At 47.6% G+C, this 19,989-nt stretch overlaps 1 protein-coding gene across 5 annotated transcripts in view; it reads left to right on the top strand.

The window, feature by feature from the left end:
- The window catches only part of LOC308338479 (interleukin-10 receptor subunit beta-like), a 55,778-nt gene that overhangs the window by 27,220 nt on the left and 8,569 nt on the right, over positions 1-19,989 (top strand). For 2 of the 5 annotated variants that reach the window (XM_080796582.1, XM_080796581.1), the window contains exon 9: positions 1,819-3,939. In XM_080796582.1, coding sequence (XP_080652708.1) covers positions 1,819-2,487 — 669 coding nt within the window. In that variant the 3' untranslated portion in view covers positions 2,488-3,939. Of the gene's footprint in view, positions 1-1,818; positions 3,940-4,740; positions 4,885-6,317; positions 6,442-10,592; positions 10,751-12,982; positions 13,150-17,029; positions 17,178-18,122; positions 19,099-19,989 lie in introns of those variants that run through there. The other 3 variants (XM_080796584.1, XM_080796583.1, XM_080796585.1) reach the window with 3 other exon arrangements.

Below are 19,989 nucleotides of genomic sequence, written 5' to 3'. Positions count from 1 at the left end.
ACCAAGAATAATCACTGTCCTGATTACTCATAGCATAGATTAGTTTTACCTGGTCTTGAACTTGGAATCCTACAGTTAAGTGGAATCACAGTTTTTTAAAAATACCATTACAGGAGCATCTGGGTGGTTCATTCAGTTAAGCATCTGCCTTCAGCTCGCTCATGTCATGATCTCGGGGTCCTGGGATCAAGCCCCGCATCAGGCTCCCTGCTCAATGGGGTGTCTGCTTCTCCCTCTGCCCTTCCCCCCTGCTTGTGCTCTCTTGCTCGCTTGCTCACTCTGCCTCTCTCCAATGGATAAATAAAATCTTTAAAAGAAAATTTTCTAGTAAATAACAACAAAAATACCATTACACTAGTAATAAAAAATATTCTTAAAACATTTTAAGGAGTCAATCTAATAGAAGACAGTACAGGTCTTTTGTGGAGAAAATCATAAAACCTTATTGCAAGGCATTAATTAACAAAGATTTGGTCAAGTAGAGAGCCCAGAACCAGACCCACTCGTGGGGCAACATGACTAACAATGAGTAGATATTGCCATGGGGAAAGGATTGGCTGATCAATAAATGTAAATATATGGGAGAAAATGAAGTTGGATCTCTACCTCACACCATACACAAATATCAGTTCCAGGTATATTAAAGACTAACGTGAAAGGCAAAACTGTTAAAGTTTTAGAAGACACTATATGACTAGATTCTATATGACCTTGGGGTAAGGAAGATTCTCTCAGACACAAAAAGCAGAACCATAAAGGAAGAACATTGATACTCTTTTTTTACATTAACATTAAGAATTTCTTTTCATCGAATGTCATTGATGATGTAAAGCAGTAAGAGCTAGGAGAGAATATATGTAACAAATAATCATAATTATATAAATGATCAACAAATAATTGGCATCCAAATTATATAAAGACCTCCTATGAATCAACAAGAAAAAAGATGAACGACCCAATAGAAAAATTCACCCCAAAGCTGGATTGCATAGAGTAGGAGAAGAGCAGGTTTGTCAAACTGGGCAGCCCAGGTAGGCACAGGAGAATAAGAGAGGAGGACGATGCCAATGACCATCACAGGTGGACCGCCTCCTCCCCATTAGCCTCCTTGGAGTTAGTTAACCTAGAGACAGAATCCACCTTCAGGGCAAGACTCAGCCTGCCTTGTATTCTCCAGAGCTCACCCAGCTCAGCTGTATCCTGGCAGTGGTGTCTTCCAAGAGCTGGAACAGAATGATCTCTGTGAGTCTTGCCTGTTTGGGGGTGTTCCCCATCTTTAAGGTCCTCCGGTCCAGGGGACCCTGATGGAATCGCCCCCCCCACCCCAGCATCTCTCCTCTCCCACGGTTCCCTGACATCCTTTAAGAATATCTTGGCAATCCAGAATCTAAATGGATCGATCCCCCTGACATGTAAGAAGCAGCGAGGGGGGCGGGATAGGAGGGAGTGGAAGCCAGAACCACGGGCAGCCTTCCTAGCTTGAAATGCAGCCTCCCCCACCCACTACACATGAACTTGGCCAAGTTTCTTCACCTCGCTGCCTCGTTTTCTCACCTGTAAAATGGGGAGAAGAAGCGCAAGCCTACTCCGTGGCCGGGTTGTGTGGGTAAAATGCATTATAATGCGTGAGCAGGAGGACGAGCGCCCCGTAAATAGTAAGTAAACCGTACATACCTGTTAGCCCTTGTTCCTGCTGTTGCTGGTGTCATCGTCACCCTTCTCATCCCTGGGCAGTTACTCCCATTGAGTTTTATTATGTCGGAAAGTAAAGAACAAACAGAATTGATACTTTCTCTCTCTCTCTCTCTCTTTTTAAAGAATTTTAATAACTTGTCCGCCTGGGTATTCCCTGAGATGCCACCATTGGAAGCAGTGGCTTTCGTGGAGGTGATTCATATTAACAGGAAGAAGAAAGTATGGAATTACAGTTACGACGACGAAAGCGACAGCAACGATGAAGCCGCGGCCCCTCTGACAAGCACAGGGGGCTACACCAAGCACGGGCTGCTGAGTGGGCTTCCGGGTCCCACCTCTGCCTCCTCAGCCACCGGGCAGGACTGCCTGGAGCCGGACATCGAGGAACCTGACCTGTCCGAGCCGGAGGCGGAGCCGCTGATGGCACCAGGGCCCAGCCCCGGGCAAGGGAAGCTGCTACGGGACCGCTTTTCCGAGGACGGCAGCTCCACGGAAGAGGCTGGGGACAAAATTATCTTCAATGTAAATCTGAGCTCTGTATTCGTGAGCACCCTCGATGACGATTCGGACGTCCCTCCAGCGTTACCAAGTTTTCCAGAAGAGACATACGACCTAGAGGATTCCCACAAACTGGAACCAAGCTTTCTGGCCACCGGCGGGGAAGGGACACAGGCACCCTTACCCATACCCACTCCCTCTGCGGAGTGCCCTTGGCCTGAAGATGTGCTTTCTGACAAAAGTGACAGTTCTGAGCCAGATGTTGACATCGGGGATGGCTATATAATGAGGTGAACCCCCCAAATATTTAATGAACGTGGACTGACCCATACCTCCAGGGTTTCCCTCCCTGCACAGTCACTTCCTCCTCTGTGGTCCGCAAAGTTCCTGAGGGCCGGTGTGGGAGACTGCGGCTTCTCCTCGGAGGTGCCTGGTGATGTCATCTATGCAAATTGCATACAAATTACCAATCTGGGAGGGGAGTCGGAACCGGACCAGTGGATCCTTCAGTGCGTTGTTTATATGTCCCAAGTGGTTTTCAGGGGTGGTCCAGGGCTCTGCGAGATTTCTGGGAAGTAATGAAATTAGCCAGGGTGGGAATGGGGAGAGACAAGAAAGACACCCAGCAGGAGTGAGTCCAGCAGGCTCAAGGAAGGAGCCAGAAAGCAGACAGGAAAAGAGTAGGAAGGGAAGGCAGGGACCCACAAAGAAACAGAAGCCCATGTTGGAAGGAGGGAAGATCCAGCCCAGTCTTGGGTTCCTGCCACATGTCACATTCTGTCACCTACGCTCAGAAAATTCGGCTCTAGGCCGCTTGTCCAGCCCTCCTTGGTTTGAGTGAGGAAGACAAATTCACGGGTAAATAACTTTAGTGTGGGGCAGGTGACTAATAGGAAACATTTGCATGAGAGAGAGGGATAGAATCTCTGTGCCAAATTTTAAAATTAAAAAAAAAAAGAGCGAGAGAACAAATGCAAAATTGTTTCAAGGTCTTCAGAAGAAATAAGACACAAAATTCCTGGAGGTCCTATTTAACAATTTAAGAAGCTGTGCGCACTGATGCCAGGTGTCCTATGTGTGACCAAAGTTCCTGTGGAGGGGGGAAGGGGGAAGGGACGTTCTAGAACACCAGACAAGAACTGGGACTCGAGTCTGACTCTGCTGCTATTTCCATGTGTAACTCTGGGTACTTTGCTTAGCCTCTCGAGCCTCAGTTTCTTCATTTAGGAAATAAGGGGATTGGACTAGGTAATCTCCAAGATCCTGTGGTGCTAAGAGAAATATTAGAAAATACACAGGAATGAAGACTCTGGCGGGGATGTGACAACCCTGAGAGGTCCCCAAGGTGAATCAATGGTGTGGGACCTCCTATCTGGTTCCCCTCTCCCCAAGAGCAGGCTTCTCAGACCTTTCTTCTAGATCCATTCACAAGGGGGACAGTAACAATTACGAGTCCTAGTTCAAGGGCTTTGAAGAGATTATTTTTACAACCATTCGAAAGTATCAAAGGAGAGAGATGTGAGAGGAGACGGAGTTATTTAATGACCTGATGAAATTGCCCAGGAAAGGGACTTTGTCATGTGAAGAGTCCGATTCTCCGCCCTCTTGAATCATCTCTCATATTTTGAAAGCTTTCCAGAGTGATCTTTTGGAATACCCTTTTTATGGCTGCTCTTATGTGTATGTGTGTGTTTAAATTTTGTATAATGGTCTGAAGTTGGTGAAGGATAAATATTTCTTAATACAAACTTGCTAGTGTCTTCAGAGTCGTTTCTCATTAGCGTGAAAGGCAGCCGCTTAGTGGTTCTGCTGGCTTCTCTGGGATTACACAAAAGTTCCTGTGTGCGCGGCGGCCAGCAGGGGCAAGGGAACATTCGTCCTCTGGGCTGTGTTGCTGGTGGTCACCTCAAGCAGTGCCTTACATCATCGTGTAATTACCCTGCTCTGGGATTTCCAACCTCACCACTGCCCGAGCTTCAGAAGAGGAAATTAAACCTCTCTCAAGCGGTCTTGTGAAAGTAACAAGTTTTTGCCCCGTAAATGACTTGATTTTGTGATGTTTATCCCTGGGTGAGAGGGGGCGAAGAAGATCCTTTGGAACTGTCTTTGCCGATGGAGTGTTTTAAAATCAAGCTATTTGCAGGGAGATGGGATCGGAGAGAAAACTTGGAGAAAGTTTTCACGGCAGAAAACTTGGGGAATACTGAATGGTGTCAAGAAAAACCACCACCGCCCGTAACCCGGGGTAGAACCTCTGGGTGCCAGTTGCAGTGTATTTATTCAACTCGGAAAAGCACGCACTTAGTTTTGGGGGAGGTGTCTCCCCAGTCCGGGCACTGCGCGGACAATTTTCCAACCGTTTTACTACTGGCGTTTTCCACCCACCCGCTGGGGGAAGCAAGGTCCCCTCCCTCCGCATCTCCCCACCACCCGCCTGCAAACCTCCCCCCGCCGCGCACACAGCCCTCTCCCCACGCGAAGGGCGGTGCCTGATCCCGGCCGGGGCGGGGCCCAGGGAGGGGCGGGGCCTCGCGCAGCCCCGCCCATCCAGTACCAGGAAGCGGCCACCGCGCGGGGTCGGAGGACCCGCGGGCTCTTCGGGGCGCGGCCCCCCGAGCGCCCTCCAGGCTCCCGGCGCGGCCATGCCGCGGAGCCTGCGGAGCTGGCTGGGCGGCTGCCTCCTTGTGTCAGGTGAGGGGACCGCGGGGAGGGGGCGCCGGGCTGTCCCCGGGGCGCCGGCTGGTCGGTGCGCCGCGCGCCTCCCGGGCTCCGCGGCCCGACGTTCGCTTGGGAACTGGAGGCCGAGCTAGGACGCCGGCAGCGGTGGCCCCGGGGTAACCCCTGAACGGACCCCAGAGGCGCACTGGAGGTGATCGGGTGCCGGGTCCGGCCACCAAGGGCCGCCCATTCAGTCCTCAGCACCCCAGCAGAGGTGCTCCGCCCCCCAACAGCACCGCTCTGTGCCTTCGGAGTTCTAAATCCACCGAAACCTTTTCTGCCCGCCTCTAAATTTCCTGCCCGGCTCCAAACAACCATGGACCCCTCTTTCCTTTCTGATGAACTCATCCCCGGCCTTCCAGGATACCACTCGGCCCTGGATTTCCTCCTACCTCTCGGGCTGTTTCTACCTGGGATCCTTCACCTCTGCCGGATCTCTGTGTAGCCTGGTTCTTGCCCAGGCCCTCCACTATCCCTGTAGGGGAGACCAGCAGAACCCTGGTACTAAACACCAGCTATAGGCCGGTGACTCAAATGTGAATCTCTGTTGGCCCCCTTGGGTGATGGGCGGGCAATGGTTTGTCATGCTCTTCCGTCTGCTTTTCTGTATGTTTGATATTTTCTATTAAAAAGTTTAGAAATGGGGTGCCTGGGTGGCTCAGTGGGTTAAAGCCACTGCCTTCAGCTCAGGTCATGATCCTAGGGTCCTGGGATCGAGCCCCACATTGGGCTGTCTGCTCAGCAGGGATCCTGCTTCCTCCCCTCTCTCCTCCTGCCTCTCTGCCTACTTGTGATCTCTCTTTCTGTGTCAAATAAATAAACAAAATAAAAAAAAAAAAGTTTAGAAATGATTTCTGCCATTAGCCGAGATCTCTCCCTTACACACCAGGCTCCTCTCTCCGGCTGTCTGGGACATTTCTGCGTGCATCTCTCTCCCCATCTCAAACCTAATGCAGCAGAAATGGGACTCTTGATGTCCTTGTCCCCAACCCCAATCAGGGCTTCAGATGATTAAGCCAGGAATGAATATTGAGCTCTCCACACCAAATGTATCAGAAAGTCTAGAATCTATACCTCTGGAAATATACCTGAAATCCATCTACCCGCCTCCTGATACCTTTCTCCCACCACCTAAATCCTGGTCACCCCGCTCTGTCCCCACTTGACTCTTGTTCTCTGCCCCACCCCAGCCTCGAACACCCCCGCCCCCCACCCCCGCCCCGCCACCATGGATTCTTCAGATAAAATCCAGACTCCTCAGTACAGCTCATGTGTGTCTTTTTCCTTCCCACTGCCCACTTGAAGATATGGAGCCACACAGGAGACCCGAGTGCTGGATACAGTCGTTTACTAGTGCAACTTTTTTGAGGAACAAAGACGCAGACATTTCCCTTTTATTTTTACAGCATTAGGAATGGTGCCACCTCCTGAAAACGTCAGAATGAAGTCAGTTAATTTCAAGAACATTCTACAGTGGGAGTTGCCTGCTTTTCCCAAAGGGAATCTGACTTTCACAGCTCAGTACCACAGGTGAGTCTGGGGTGCTCCTGGGAGGGAGGCCCTGAGCTGGTCACTGGGCCGGACCACAGGAAAGAGCCTGACTGCCGTCGTCCGCATGACCATGACAACCCGCAGGGAACTTCCCTGCTGACCTTTTTCTCTCTGTCCGGGAGATTCTTGTGAAAGTTCCTTTCTCTGGAAAGAGACAAGTAAAATCTTTTTTAACTTTTTCTTGTTGGAATAGCTTATCGTTTGATGACCACGGGGCCACTGGTAGGTAGATACAGACATTTGATCACGTGGCTATGGATGTCATTGGCCATAGTGGTAGCCTGTTGTCACACAAGCATATGGGATTTGTCACAATTGATTTTTTTGTTTGTTTAAAGATTTTTTTATTTATTTGAGAGAGAGAGAGTGAGAGAGAGCATGAGAGGGGAGAAGGTCAGAGGGAGAAGCAGACTCCCCGCAGAGCTGGGAGCCTGATGGGGGACTCGATCCGGGGACTTTGGGATCATGACCTGAGCCGAAGGCAGTGACTTAACCAACTGAGCCACCCAGGTGCCCAACAACTGATGTTGTCTAAGAGAAAAAGCATAACTGAGATCATCTCCACTTATGAGAGCAGGATTGCTCGAAGTCAACAATTTGCAAGTGGGAGGCATCCAGGAAAACTGAGGTATGCAAAACAGGAGGGGCCTTGCCATGCTATCACCCATCCCCTCCAGCAGATGATAACAGAACACTGACACACTGGGGGGGTGCACATAATTTGCATAATGGGTGCTCAATTACTCTGTGGCTGTGTCCTGAAATAGAGGGTAAGACAGCTAGCTACTCACTGTGAAAAGCTCTAGCCTCTGAAAGCAGCAGAGGCTTACGAAGGAAGGGTGAGTGTCACCGAGACGGTTATCTCAGAGGTGCTCTGATCTCCCAGTACCGGCCCCGCCTGTCAGTTTTTCCCTCTGCCAGCCCTCCCTCATATTCGCTATCATACACCACGGGCTAGATGCAGGTGACACACCTTGATGCCAAGTGCAAACAGCAGCAGGAGGCCAAAGGGTGATGAGCCAACACACCTGCTTCCAGTGTGACTCAGAAACATACAAAGACAGACAGTCACTTCGATGAAGCAGGAGGAAACATAGAGTCCCAGATCCCATTAATCCCACACTCCTTCTCATCCAGATTTCTTTTACAAACACATCCCAGGCCTGTTGAAGCCGAGAAGACATAGAAAGATGAATAAGATCATCTTTGTTGACTTTTGGGGGCACTTCTTAGTTCAAAGGAATTCCCCACTAACAGAATTTTAAGATTTCATTTTAAGATTAGATTTCAAGATTTTAAGATTTCAAGTACAGTGCAAAAGAACTTCCAAATAACTCATATCCAGATTCACCGGTTTTTAAGGTTTGCCATGTTTCCTTTGTCCCTCTTTGTCTTACATCGTGCCCTTTGCTCCTTAATATTTCATGGAGAATTTCCTAAGAACAAGAATGATCTCTTACATCACCCCCTGTAGCTGTTGAGGTTGGCACCTTCCATGTTGGGGCTGGACTTCCATCTGACCTACAGTCCTTCACCAGATTTGTCAGTTTCCTCGATGATTTAGGACAGGTGATTCTGTCACTCATTTTTCCCCGCTGTATATTTTCTACCACTCATTGGTTTGATAATTTTATGTCTGTTTCTGCAGTCCTGACAGCTCTACAGATTTCACTCTGCAAAATTAACCTCCCTATCTCTCTCTCCCCGCACACCCCTTTATTCTTTGTTGTTCCATTCTGTGCCCTTGTAGTAGAGGCCTTTGTTTGGGATGTTCAGTCTTGTAGGCACGAGTTCCCAGTGGCTTCCCAGCAACCTGGTGCCACGTGTCCTTAGCATGGACATCCGGATTGAGCATGGGATATGCTGGGGCAAACAAAGCGTGTGCTGGGGGTGTCCCTGGGGAAGAAATTTGATCTTGAAAAATCTGATTGCTGTTTTCCGTGGCTTGTGAAAGATTTGTTTGGAATTCAGCTTGAGAGGTGGGTAGCACAGACTCTTACATGTGTGTGCAGGGTGGGGTGAGCAGAGCCAGCGCACTTCAGGAGGGTGGATTGGTGATTTGAATATGGAAACATCTTTGAAAAGGAGATGTAAATGTGGGGAATGGGTTCTATGACCTATTTAACAAGGAGAAAAATATGTCTAAATGCCATAAAAATGACCTGGTGAGAGAGAAGTTATTGCAAAACAACTTCTGGAATGTTCCATGTTCCAGCCAGTCGATACATTAGTTTAAATGAAGGAAGTGACCTCAGGAGAGAGAGCCCCCTTCATGCTGTGACCTCTGGGGTCTCCAAACGGTGGGATGTTAGGCAGCCCATGAAGAGTTTGGGTTGACGAATGTTTGTGAGATAGTGTGAGAAAAGAGCAGATTGTAGAATAGCCTGAGCCCAGTTATCTCTACCTACTTTTAGTCAGAAATTGTTCTGGGCATCACCCAGGACGTGATGAGGTATGGTGTGGTACCTAAGACCGTGGGCTCTGAAGTCAAGCCGATCCCAGCTCTGTTGGGCAAGTTTCTCAGGTTCTCCATCCCTGCGCCCCATCTTTAAAATAGGAGCGATCCCTGTTCTGCCCTCCTGGACTCGAGGTCATACGGGTAAAAACACTTCCTGCCCCGCCTGACACCTATGTGCTTGACAAGTGGGCTGTTACTATTTTTATCATCATCACCTTCGTTATCACCTCTAAGGACAGCCAAATCAGAGGAAGGTACACTGAGGAACCAATCAGACAACCCCCCCCCTTTTTGCAAGACTAGAGCCTGGGTGCCCTCCTCAAGTGGTCGCGAGGTGGTCACACACTCCTGTCAGGCTTCTCAGACATCGTTTTCCTTCATCAACTTCACGTGTCTGCCACCCTCCCTTCAAGGGTAGGTGTCAGGGCTCCAGCTCTGTTCTAAACCCATTGTATAAAACAAATCTGTGTAAGAGTGAATCGTTGCAAGATGAATGGATAAAGAAGATGTGGTATATATACACAATGGAATACTATGCAGCCATCAAAAGAAATGAAATCTTGCCATTTGCGACGACGTGAATGGAACTAGAGGGTATTATCCTTAGTGAAATAAGTCAATTGGAGAAAGACAACTATCATATGATCTCCCTGATATGAGGAAGTGGAGATGCAACGGAGGGGGGCAGGTTGGGGGTAGGAAAAGAATAAATGAAACAAGATGGGATCGGGAGGGAGACCAACCATAAGAGACTCTTAATGTCACAAAACAAACTGAGGGTGGGGGGGAGGGGTAGGGAGACGGGGATGGGGTTCTGGACATTGGGGAGGGTATGTGCTATGGTGAGTGCTGTGAAGTGTGTAAACCTGGCGATTCACAGACCTGTACCCCTGGGGCTAATAATACATTATATGTTTCTTAAAAAAAATAAAAAGAGTGAATCATTGCATAGTTTTTCCAGAGTAATTGCAGAACTCATTTGTGGGACGCTGTTTGAAATTCTTGTAACAGACCTATTTTGGCCAATCTGTGTTAGATCAGTATTCACAGACTGTGTCCCTCTGCTTTCATAAATAGCATCATCAAGGAGGGAAGCTTTCTTGGTCAAATATATTGAAGACTCAAGCCCATTTTGGAGAGACATGTGTTCACTAGGATACAAATGTTGCTGAGGAAGTTCTGTTATGAAGATAGACACTTCTTTATGTTTAACCTAGTTTCTGCCCCAAATCGTTTGACCACGGACAGATTTTTTTCCTAAGATTTTATTTATTTATTTGAGAGAGAGAGGGAGAGTGAGAGGGAGAAGCGGACTTCCCACCGAGCAGGGAGCCCAACTCGGGGCTCGATCTCAGGACCCTGAGATCATGACCTGAGCCAAAATCAAGAGTCAGAGTTTTAGCTGACTGAGCCACTCAGGCACCCAGGGACAGATTATTTTTTTGAACACCTTACGATATCTCAAGAATCACTGAAATCCCATGGAGCAAAGTTGGGGAAGTGCTCACATAAATAATGCATGCTATTCCTCAGAAGTGATAATTAAGAATTCGGTTTATGTTTCTCGCATTATCCTCCGCTATCCTTTGGTAGTAGGGATTTATAAAGCACCCGTGAGCCCCAGAGGGACTGAAGTGAGAACTTTCATGGTTTTATTTTTCTGGTTTTACAGTTATAAGAAATTCCAAGATATGTGCACGAGGACTGCCTTGACGGAATGTGATTTCTCCAATCTTTCCAAGTATGGTGATCACACCTTGAGAGTCAGGGCTGAATTTGCCGATGAGCATTCTGACTGGGTAAACATCACCTTCTGTCCGTTGGATGACAGTAAGCCACTTTGTTTTCCATTTTGTCCTAATGCTGTCATCGCGCCTTGGTTTTCTTTCCCCCTGGGGTAGCCTGGTCATGGAGGGATTTTTTTTGAGCGCCCACAGAGTGGATGGCCTTGCTCAAGGAGCTTAGGGAATATAATGACGACTGTGGCTGGAAAGACAGGAAGGGATGGTCATAAAGTTAACACGGTAATTCAGTGTAACTCTATTAATGTTAATGCCTTGTGGGTAAGAATGAGTTGAGGCCAATGTTGTTAATGAGAAGAACCGGAAGGATCGATGTAGCACATTTGCCGGAAGGAAATGCGACATGACAGGCAGAAGAATAAAGGTTATTCAAGGCAAGGGTAGAGACAGAAAGACCAGGTGCAGACAGCCAGCCTGCCCAGAATGAAGGACAGAGCAATGGATTCAGCTAATGGTAGGTGCGTTGGGTCAGGCCGGCTGGTAAGCATCCGACAGTAGGTTCCCAGGTTAGATCTGGGGGGTCCTGGGGACTCACCAGAGGTCATGAGGTGAACATAATTAGAACATCAGGAATTGGAAACTGATCAAACCACCTGATAGCAATTGAGACAGTAAGAGGATAAGGGGGGACAAGAACCTTGTGGACAAAACTTAAGGGCAGCCTTCCAAGGAGAAGCTCTAGATAAGGCCTGCAAGGATTGTGTCTGTGTGGGGCACGGTCTTTATACCGCTTCTGGCTCTGGACCCCCAGGGCTCCCACAGCTCCGCCTTTCCCGGGGGTGCCTGCAGCCAGGATACCCTTCCATTCTTTCCCAATTATGTCCCAGGCTTGGACAACAAAACTCTTATTTCTGGAGTCAGAAATTATCAAAGTGTATTATCTTTTCTAAAGGTATCTTTACAAAAGCTAAGAAAAATCAACATTAAAAAAATACTAGCAGCTTCACAGTAGTCAGTTTTCCAAAACGTAGTACAGGTTTCTGCTCCTGTAGTTGCTAAGCGACTTACCAGGGCCTGCCTGGTTCCAATTCCTATGTTGGGCCCATCTGCGGAAATTCCCTTTAGAAATTAATACCATATAGATAAGCAGCTTGCCCAAAGGTCACACAGATAAGGCGTGGCCCAGTAAAGATTCAGAGCCAGGCCCCTGTGCCCATGCTGTTAGCCACAGCTACCCTACTTTGGATCCTTGCCTCTTGAAGGCTATATGACAGGAAAGTGCTGCAAGAAGTCACATAGAATCTGTTTATACTTACTTTGAAAAGATATCTCATAAATATTCTTATCTGGTTTTTAGCTACCAGCAGATTAAAGACAAGGTAGAATGCTGGAAGCAGGCCCATTAGCAGCTTCAAAAAAAAGTAATAATAACAGCAGTCAGAGAAGAAAACAGGATATAACTCAAACAGCAGTCACCTAGAGATGTTTATTGTTCATTGTACAATTATTATTGAGCATCTACTATAAGACAGGCAGATTCTTAGTGCAGAAGTTATAATAGCAAGACAAAATCTCAGCCCTCATGAAGCTTACACTCTAATGGAGGGGAAGACAGGGAAGCCAATAGATACATATTTTATGACAGATGTGACTGTGGCTCTCAAGAAAATAAAGCAAGGTTCTGGGGTAGGACGTGTTGGGAGCTGCTCTTTACATAGGGTGGTAAAAGTGTCTCTCAGAGGAGGTGACATTTGAACTGAGACCCAAATAAAGCAAAGGGGCTAGCCACATGAATATCCGGTAAAAGAACATTGGGCAGAAACAGCTACAGACTTTGTTGGAAAGTATATATGATTGATTATGTATGTTAGGCACTAAAAGTAGTAGAATTACCATCTATAGCTTCCAACCCAGCAAAAGAAATAAAGAAAATTCAACCCAATAGAAAGAAAGGAAAGGAACAAAACACACACACACACACACACACACACACACACACACACACGTCTTCATAGAAAACACAAAATAATATAGTTGGAATAATTACAAATATATCAGAAATCACAATAAACATAAATGGGCTAAACTTGGTTAATAAAACAAAAGGCTATCAGGTTTTGTTTGTTTGTTTGTTTGTTTGTTTTAAGAAACAAACTCCAGCTACCCTCCTTGACCACATCAATCAATGTCATAGCAAAATTTCATCAAAGAGCAGGGTGCTTCAGTCAACCAGTTGGTTTGCCCAATTATGAAAAATAAATATTGATGTTTTTAAAACGTGACTTTTGACTGTCATTTTCCTTTGTTTTCTTCCTCTTAGCCATGATCGGACCACCTGAAATGCAAGTAGAAGTACTTGCTAATTCTTTACACATGCGTTTCTTAGCCCCTAAAATGGAGAATGAGCCTGAAACATGGACCATGAGGAATATTTATAACTCATGGGTTTACAACGTGCAATATTGGAAGAATGGTTCTGATGAAAAGGTAAGCTCAGCCAATCATATGCATTTCAGACGTAGGCTCCCGTTCTTTGCCTAGTGTTAGTCTGAGGCCATGACGATGGAGAAAGGAGGCTAGGAGGCCATCCAGTCAGGATCTCGCAAGGTGGTAGCACCTTCTGTGCCAGAGGATTTAAGGTCAGATCCTCTGAGTGCCAGAAGCTTCCCAGTCTGACGGATACCTGGTATTTGGCTCATGCTCCCCGGGCCCCATGGGAAATACACAGAGCAGACTTCCAGTGTGTTTAGCTGTGAGAGCAGGCCTTTCCCTCCCTGAAGGGAAGTTGTAGGAGAAGGTGGGTAGAGCTGACTCAACATTTGGCTGGCGGAAGTTGGGGTCTGCTGAATCAGGTGACAGGCTGCATGACTGCTGTTTTATGGTATGAACCGCTATGCCCCATGTACACCACAGAATAGCCAAGCCCATGGTCAAGGCAGCCCCTCCCCTGGACACTGGATGAACAGTATCACACCGACCCCACTATTCCCCATTGGTCTCCTCCTCTTCAGGGGATGTTTCCTTTTAAAACATGAGCTAGGAGTCAGACCTGGTTGGAATGTCGCTCCTGCCACTGTGACTCTAATCACATTCTCAGCCTCAGCTTCCTCATGTCTACGAGATGGGCATAATAACCCACTTCATGGGGCACCTGGGCGTCTCAGTCAGTTAAGCGTCTGACTCTTGGTTTCAGCTCAAGTCATGATCTCAGGGTCGAGGGATTGAGCCCCACGTTGGGCTCCATACTCAGCACAGAGTCTGCTTGAGATGCTCCCCCCTCTCTCTACCCCTTCCCCTGCATGCATGCATGCTCTCTCTTTCTCTCTCTCTCTTAAATAAATAAATAAATAAAATCTTTTTTTCAAAAAGAACCCACTTCATTAATAAAGTGGGAATAATAACCTACTTCCCAGGATTTGGGGGAGTTTAATGACATAATGAAAAAAATAAACTTGACCCATTACCTGAACGACGTTTGTGGTTTTCCTTCCCCTTATATAGACACGATAAGGCTGTTTTCATTCATCCATGGTCAGGCTTTTCCTTATACTTAGTGCTTCTGAGCTGAATGCCATCTATGGTCCTAAGCTGACTTGCATGTATGTTACATAGGTTAGGTTACATGTGTGTTACCTCCTCTATATTAAACGTTGGTTCTGTCACTTCATTCTCAAGAGTTTGGGAGGAAAGTGTCACCCGTGTGTGTTGTCATAGGAATGATGTGATAACTGTATATGTACCTACTGCAGAGGCCCCCCAAATCTCAAGTTAATCCCCCCCCAAAAGCCTCCATTAAATGATGCAGGATATCAGCCTCCACGAAATAGATGATTTGGCTTATAGTCAAGCCCTAGGGGGTGTGTGCCTAGAAAACAATAAAGAACGATAAGTTTTATAGTCACTTACCAAATGCAGGCATCTCCACTAAGCTCTGGGATGCAAAGGTAAGACAGGTTTGACCCACTCAAAGACTGAGCCGTGTACTTTTATTAAGGCTCTGTCTCCGTAGCCAACCACGCCCGAGTGCCTCCCACACCAAACCTGAAAGGCAGCACCCAGTTTATCCTTAGCTTCTTATCTAGAATGTGCCCACAGGATAGGCATCTGGTGACACATTGGTCCTGTCACTTGTGCCCGTCGTGTGGAAGACTTTGTTGTGGCATGCCAAGTGTGGGAAAGGCCACCTGCTTCCCAGGTCCTCCCTCCCGAGTGTCTGCAAAGTCACCAGGACTGGTTTAAATTCACTCTGGACTGAATGTTTTTTGTTGTTGTTGTTGTTTTGTGTTTTGGGGTTTTTTTTGTTTTGTTTTTTTTTGTTTTTGGACTGAATGTGTGTGTCCCCCACCAAATTCACATGTGGGAACCTAATCCCCAATGTGAAGGTGTTAGGGAGGGTGGGGACCTTGGGAGGCATGGGATTAGCAGCCTTATAAAAGGGACCCAAGAGAGCTCCCTTGGCAGGCCCTTGTGCCCTGTGATGAGGACACAGCGTGTAGACGGCTGGCTCGGAATCAGGAAGCCACCCTCCCCAGACCCCAGGTGTGCCGGTGCCTTGGTGTTGGACCCTCAGCCTCGAGAGCTGCGAGAAATAACATGTTTATTTAGAAGCCGCCTGCTCTGTGGTGTTCTGTTACGGCAGCCTGCAAAGAATAAGACAATAGGGTTCCCTTCTAGAATGCAGTGTTAAAAGGCTGCCCTATCCAGTCCGTAAACTCATAGCATAAAAGGCTTCAGGAAATTCTGTTTCTTCCTGATGGGAGCATGTGAGCAGATAAAATCAGAAATTTCCCAGCGTGCGAAAGCTAGCTAGAAAAGGCAATCAGAGGGGACTTGAACGGGGCTTTTCAGGTCTGTCCTTCCCTGACTGCCACTGTGGGTCAGCCCTGAGTTTAATCTCTGCCCAAAATAGCACTGCAAGGTTGTAGGGGCATTGGGTCCCTAGGAATGAAAGCCAGGATTTTTTTATTTTTAATTATTGGAAGTTATACCCTACTCTTCATGCAGTCAATGGTATAATCCAATTCTTGTTGTCAGTGAGCTTGGCTTTCTCCTACAATAAAGGAATAGAGAGACACAAGTTGTCAACAAACCCAGCACCAAAAGAAAAATAACCAATTACTAAAGTAAAAAAAAAAAAAAAGCTTGTGCTCATTTTCCATTGAAATTCCTATTCACCTAACACATTTTATTTTATTTTTTGAAGATTTTATTTATTTATTTGTGAGCGATCATGAGCAGGGGGAGCAGCAGAGGGAGAGGGAGAAGCAGACTCTCTGCTGAGCAGCGAGGCCGATGGGGGACTCGATCCCAGCAACCCAGGACCATGACCTGAGCCGAAGGCAGATGCTTAACCAACCGAACCACCCAGGCGCCCCTCACATAACACATTTTAAATAGGGCCCTTCTATCAGAAGATAGAACCAAGAACCATGATGGAAATGTGGGTGCATATACTCTTCTAGTTCCCTTTACTTTGCCGGAAACTGTTTTGGTTTTGCAAACTCAGGAACAGATCATCAGTGAGGATGGCTTAGGTTCCCACTAAGCTGAGTCGGGGAGGCCGTGGCGGGTGCCTTGCAGAGGAGGCCGGCTCCTGCCGGATGAGAGCATTTCAGGTGCTCACGTGGAAAAGCAATTCTAAGAAGAACACTGGGCCACCAGGGTCAGAAACCTGCTCTTGACCCAGGAGGAAAATCACATGGAGCCCCACGCTAAAGGACCGGGGTCACCGTTCTGGGAATGCTGGACCAGGTCTCCCCAAACCCAACAAAAGCGTGTTGTCTCAAGGTCGCGGAGGCTCGAAATCTGAGATCCAGGGTTCAGCAGCGAGAGTCCTTCCGAGGGCTGTGAGCAAGGCTCTGTTCCATGCCTGTCTCCTAGCTCCCAGGTCCCTGGCAGTCCTTGGCTCCTTAGCTCTTGGAAGCAACAACCCCATCTCTGCTTCGTCTTTATTGGGGGGGGGGGGTGTCCGTGTCCAGACCTCCTCTTCTCACCAGGACACCAGTCATGTTGGTTTAGGGCTCGTCCTAACGAGCCCATTTTCACATGATTCCCTCCAACTAAGTCCCTTTCCAAATACTAGTTAGGACTTCCACATACGAATGGGGAGGGGACCCAGTTCAGCCTAAACAAACTAATTCTTTTTCAAAAGGGAGTGGGTGGTTTGTATGGCATCTAAACTAGAGAATTCAGGAAATGAAGTGGTTTGTCAGGACCGGAGTCATCTCAGGGTCCCTGGAGATGAACGGGGAGGAACACCTGCTTCCTTCAGTTCCTATTTTGAGCCCAAAGTAAAGATCATAACTGGGGAGATTGAGGGGGGAGAGGAGGTACAGAGGCCTGTTTTTACTTTTGTCTTTGTTCCTAGTGGCCGATGACCTGTCAATATGACTTTGAGGTCCTCAGAGATCTTGAGCCGTGGACAACTTACTGTGTCCAAGTTCAAGGATTTCTTCCTGATCGGAACAAAACTGGGGAGTGGAGCCAGCCTGTGTGCGAGCGAACAGCCGACGACGGTGAGTCTTGAGACGCACCACCTGTAATTCTGCCTCCTCCGAGCCTTTCAGAGCGTTCTGGAGACCCCCACCCAGGGTGAGCGTTGGAAGGGCCCTTAGACAGGAACACGTCTGGCCCCAACTGCAAGCCAGGTCAGCTCTCGCTCATCAACTTCCGGCTGGAAGGAGACCGCCCCCTTCTGAGGCGGCTCGTTCCCTCTTAGACCAAAGGGATGGATGGACGCCTTTTCCATTCATCGGGCTCTACCTCCTCTCACCCATCCGCGCTGTGCTCATTCTGTCCTCTCAGGCCTCCTGGTGCAAGTCTTATCAGTCCTCCAAGACCACCAGCAAGGTCGAGCCCCACCACACTACCCAGAAGACTCCCTTCCCTGGGCTACATGTCTCCAGCCCCTCAGACACATGAGGGAGAGCTTAGAGACCTTAGTGTCCCCACCAAGGGCCACTTGTCTTGGCTTCCAGGACCTCAACACAGTCGCTCATAGACGAGATCGGGCGCATTCAGGGTGGTGTGGGCGTAGACCACAGTCGCTCATAGTCCTCCCTATTTTTTTTTTTAAGATTTTTTATTTATTTTCCAGAGAGAGAGAGAGAGAGAGCAGAAGTAGGTAGAGCAGGAGGCAGAGGTAGAGGGAGAAGCAGGTGCCCCACTGAGCAGAGAGCTGGATGTGGGACTCGATCCCAGGGTCCTGGGATCATGACCTGAGCCGAAGGCAGAGGCGTTAACCCACTGAGCCACCCAGGTGCCCTGCGCCCTATTTCTTAAAAAGAGAGAGAGAGAGCGAGAGAAGGAGGAAAAGAAGGAAGAGAGAGGCGGGAAAAGCACCATCGGCCCATACACCGTGATCACTTACATACAGACATACTGCATTTGCATACGGGACGATACAGTCTTGCCCCCTGGATGTCTGCACCCACACAACAGGCTTTTTTTATTATTTAAAGACATCCTCGGGACGCTCAGCCAGCTCAGACTGTGGAAGGATGAATACACGCAGGTCCACTCCTGGCCATTTTTCTTTACTGAGGCCCTCCTGGAAGCAAGACACTGACCTGGGAGCTGCAGAAATTCCTTCCAGAGAGAACAAAACTTTTCGTCCTCTGTGTCACAGTGCAGTTCGGTGAAAATTGCAACGCTCCGATCCCATTGATTCGTCATTTCCGCTTAGCAAGTTCCTGAGTGTTGCTTTTCGTCATTGAGCGTATTTCTCGCCCAGCTTTGCTCTGTCTCGTCTCGTTTGCCAGAAAGAGCTTGAGGATCTTTACGCATCTGTTGCTTTGCGCTCCAGGATACAGCTTCCGTTAGACTGTTCACCTGCTTGCTTGCTGATCCCTGACCCATCAGAAGAGAGCAGACTTTTAGATAAGCGGTGCTGGCTTTTTGTCCGGAAAGTCACTGTAAATGTAAATGTAAAAAAACTGGTAAATACCAGCTAAAATGGAGCAAGTGCAATGCTGTGTCAACTGTGTTCGAGACGATGTCAGGATATTTCTCAAAATAAGAGCCCTGTAATCAGGTGTGCTTAGAAATGATGGGGCCTCTCGGAAGAGTCCTCCCGTATATGAGCCCCGTTAGCATATCTGATCTTTCGATACCCTTTTTGAGGATCAGCATTCCAAGGAACACAGCCTGGGAAAAACCAGCCCATCATATGCCATACTGTCACAACGAATCCTCCCTGTCCAAAAAAAAAAGGGGGACAGCAGCCATTTTGAGCTCATTTCTTCTCAATGCCCTAATGTTGTTTTCGGTTATCATCCTTATCCTTTTTACGTGTTGGTAATTAGCCACTTAATTATCTGTTCCAGGATGTTTGTTATTTTTTCTGCAGATCCACCTCAAGGTCACTGGCCTGGAGTTTTCTGAATCATGTTATTATTGTTGCTTCCCTGCTTTGTAAATGCACTAAATGTTTGCCTGAATCCGGGATTCTTTCCTGTCTCATGGACACAGACACATGAATCTTCTGTAATCGTAATAGCACATTTTCTCAGGGCTACAGAGCCACACAGAAAATCCTGCTGTCCTCCTGAAGGGACTTCTCTGTCGTTCTCTTTTTCTGTGGCCCCCAGTTCAGTGCCTCGCATCATCTGGAAGCCCAAGGTCAGTGTCGCAGTGGACCTGCCCGTGTCTGGGCTGGCCAAGCCTCTCGGCAATGCCTTTAAGTAACGGAAAGCCCTCCCTTCGTGGGCTGCATTATTTTCCAGACCACGCATTATTTCTACAGCGCTTCTCTCTGGTTGGTTTTTTTTGGTTTGTTTTTTTGTTTTGTTTTTTTCTCATTTTAGTCCTCTCTTGAATCATTCTTACTTGAATCAGAATTCTGTACCTTGGGAGTTCCCAAAACTGCTTGAGTCATGAGAATCCCTGGTCTTAGAATTATCCTTCTTTTGGGGCGCCTGGGTGGCTCTGTCATTATTAATAATGACATTCTTAAAGTCACACTGTGAAGGATTCCTAATGGTCCTGAGACCTTTATGTCCCAAGACATGCTTTGAGAGCTACAATTTGGCCTATGAGAGAAATATTTCAAATATTTTGTGACTATAAACGATCACCCAGGAACTGACAAAACCCAAGCATTTTATAAAAGGAAAGCATAACCCATGGAAAACCTGCTTTTGTCAAACATTTTAGGTTTGTGTAGACATAGCTATCTCATTTGAACCTCACAACGCATTTTTCCGTGAGAGCCTTCTAAGGAACTGCCCCTTTCACAGACTGGGAAAGCAAGGTTCAGAGAGGTGAAGCAACTTGGCCAGCGTCACTCAGCTGGTAAATGAACGGGGGACAGAGCAGGTTACCCTTCCT

This window comes from Martes martes (assembly GCF_963455335.1).
Source record: "Martes martes genome assembly, chromosome: 1".
Classification (NCBI taxonomy): domain Eukaryota; kingdom Metazoa; phylum Chordata; class Mammalia; order Carnivora; family Mustelidae; genus Martes; species Martes martes.
This window is presented reverse-complemented; position numbering and strand designations above follow the sequence as displayed.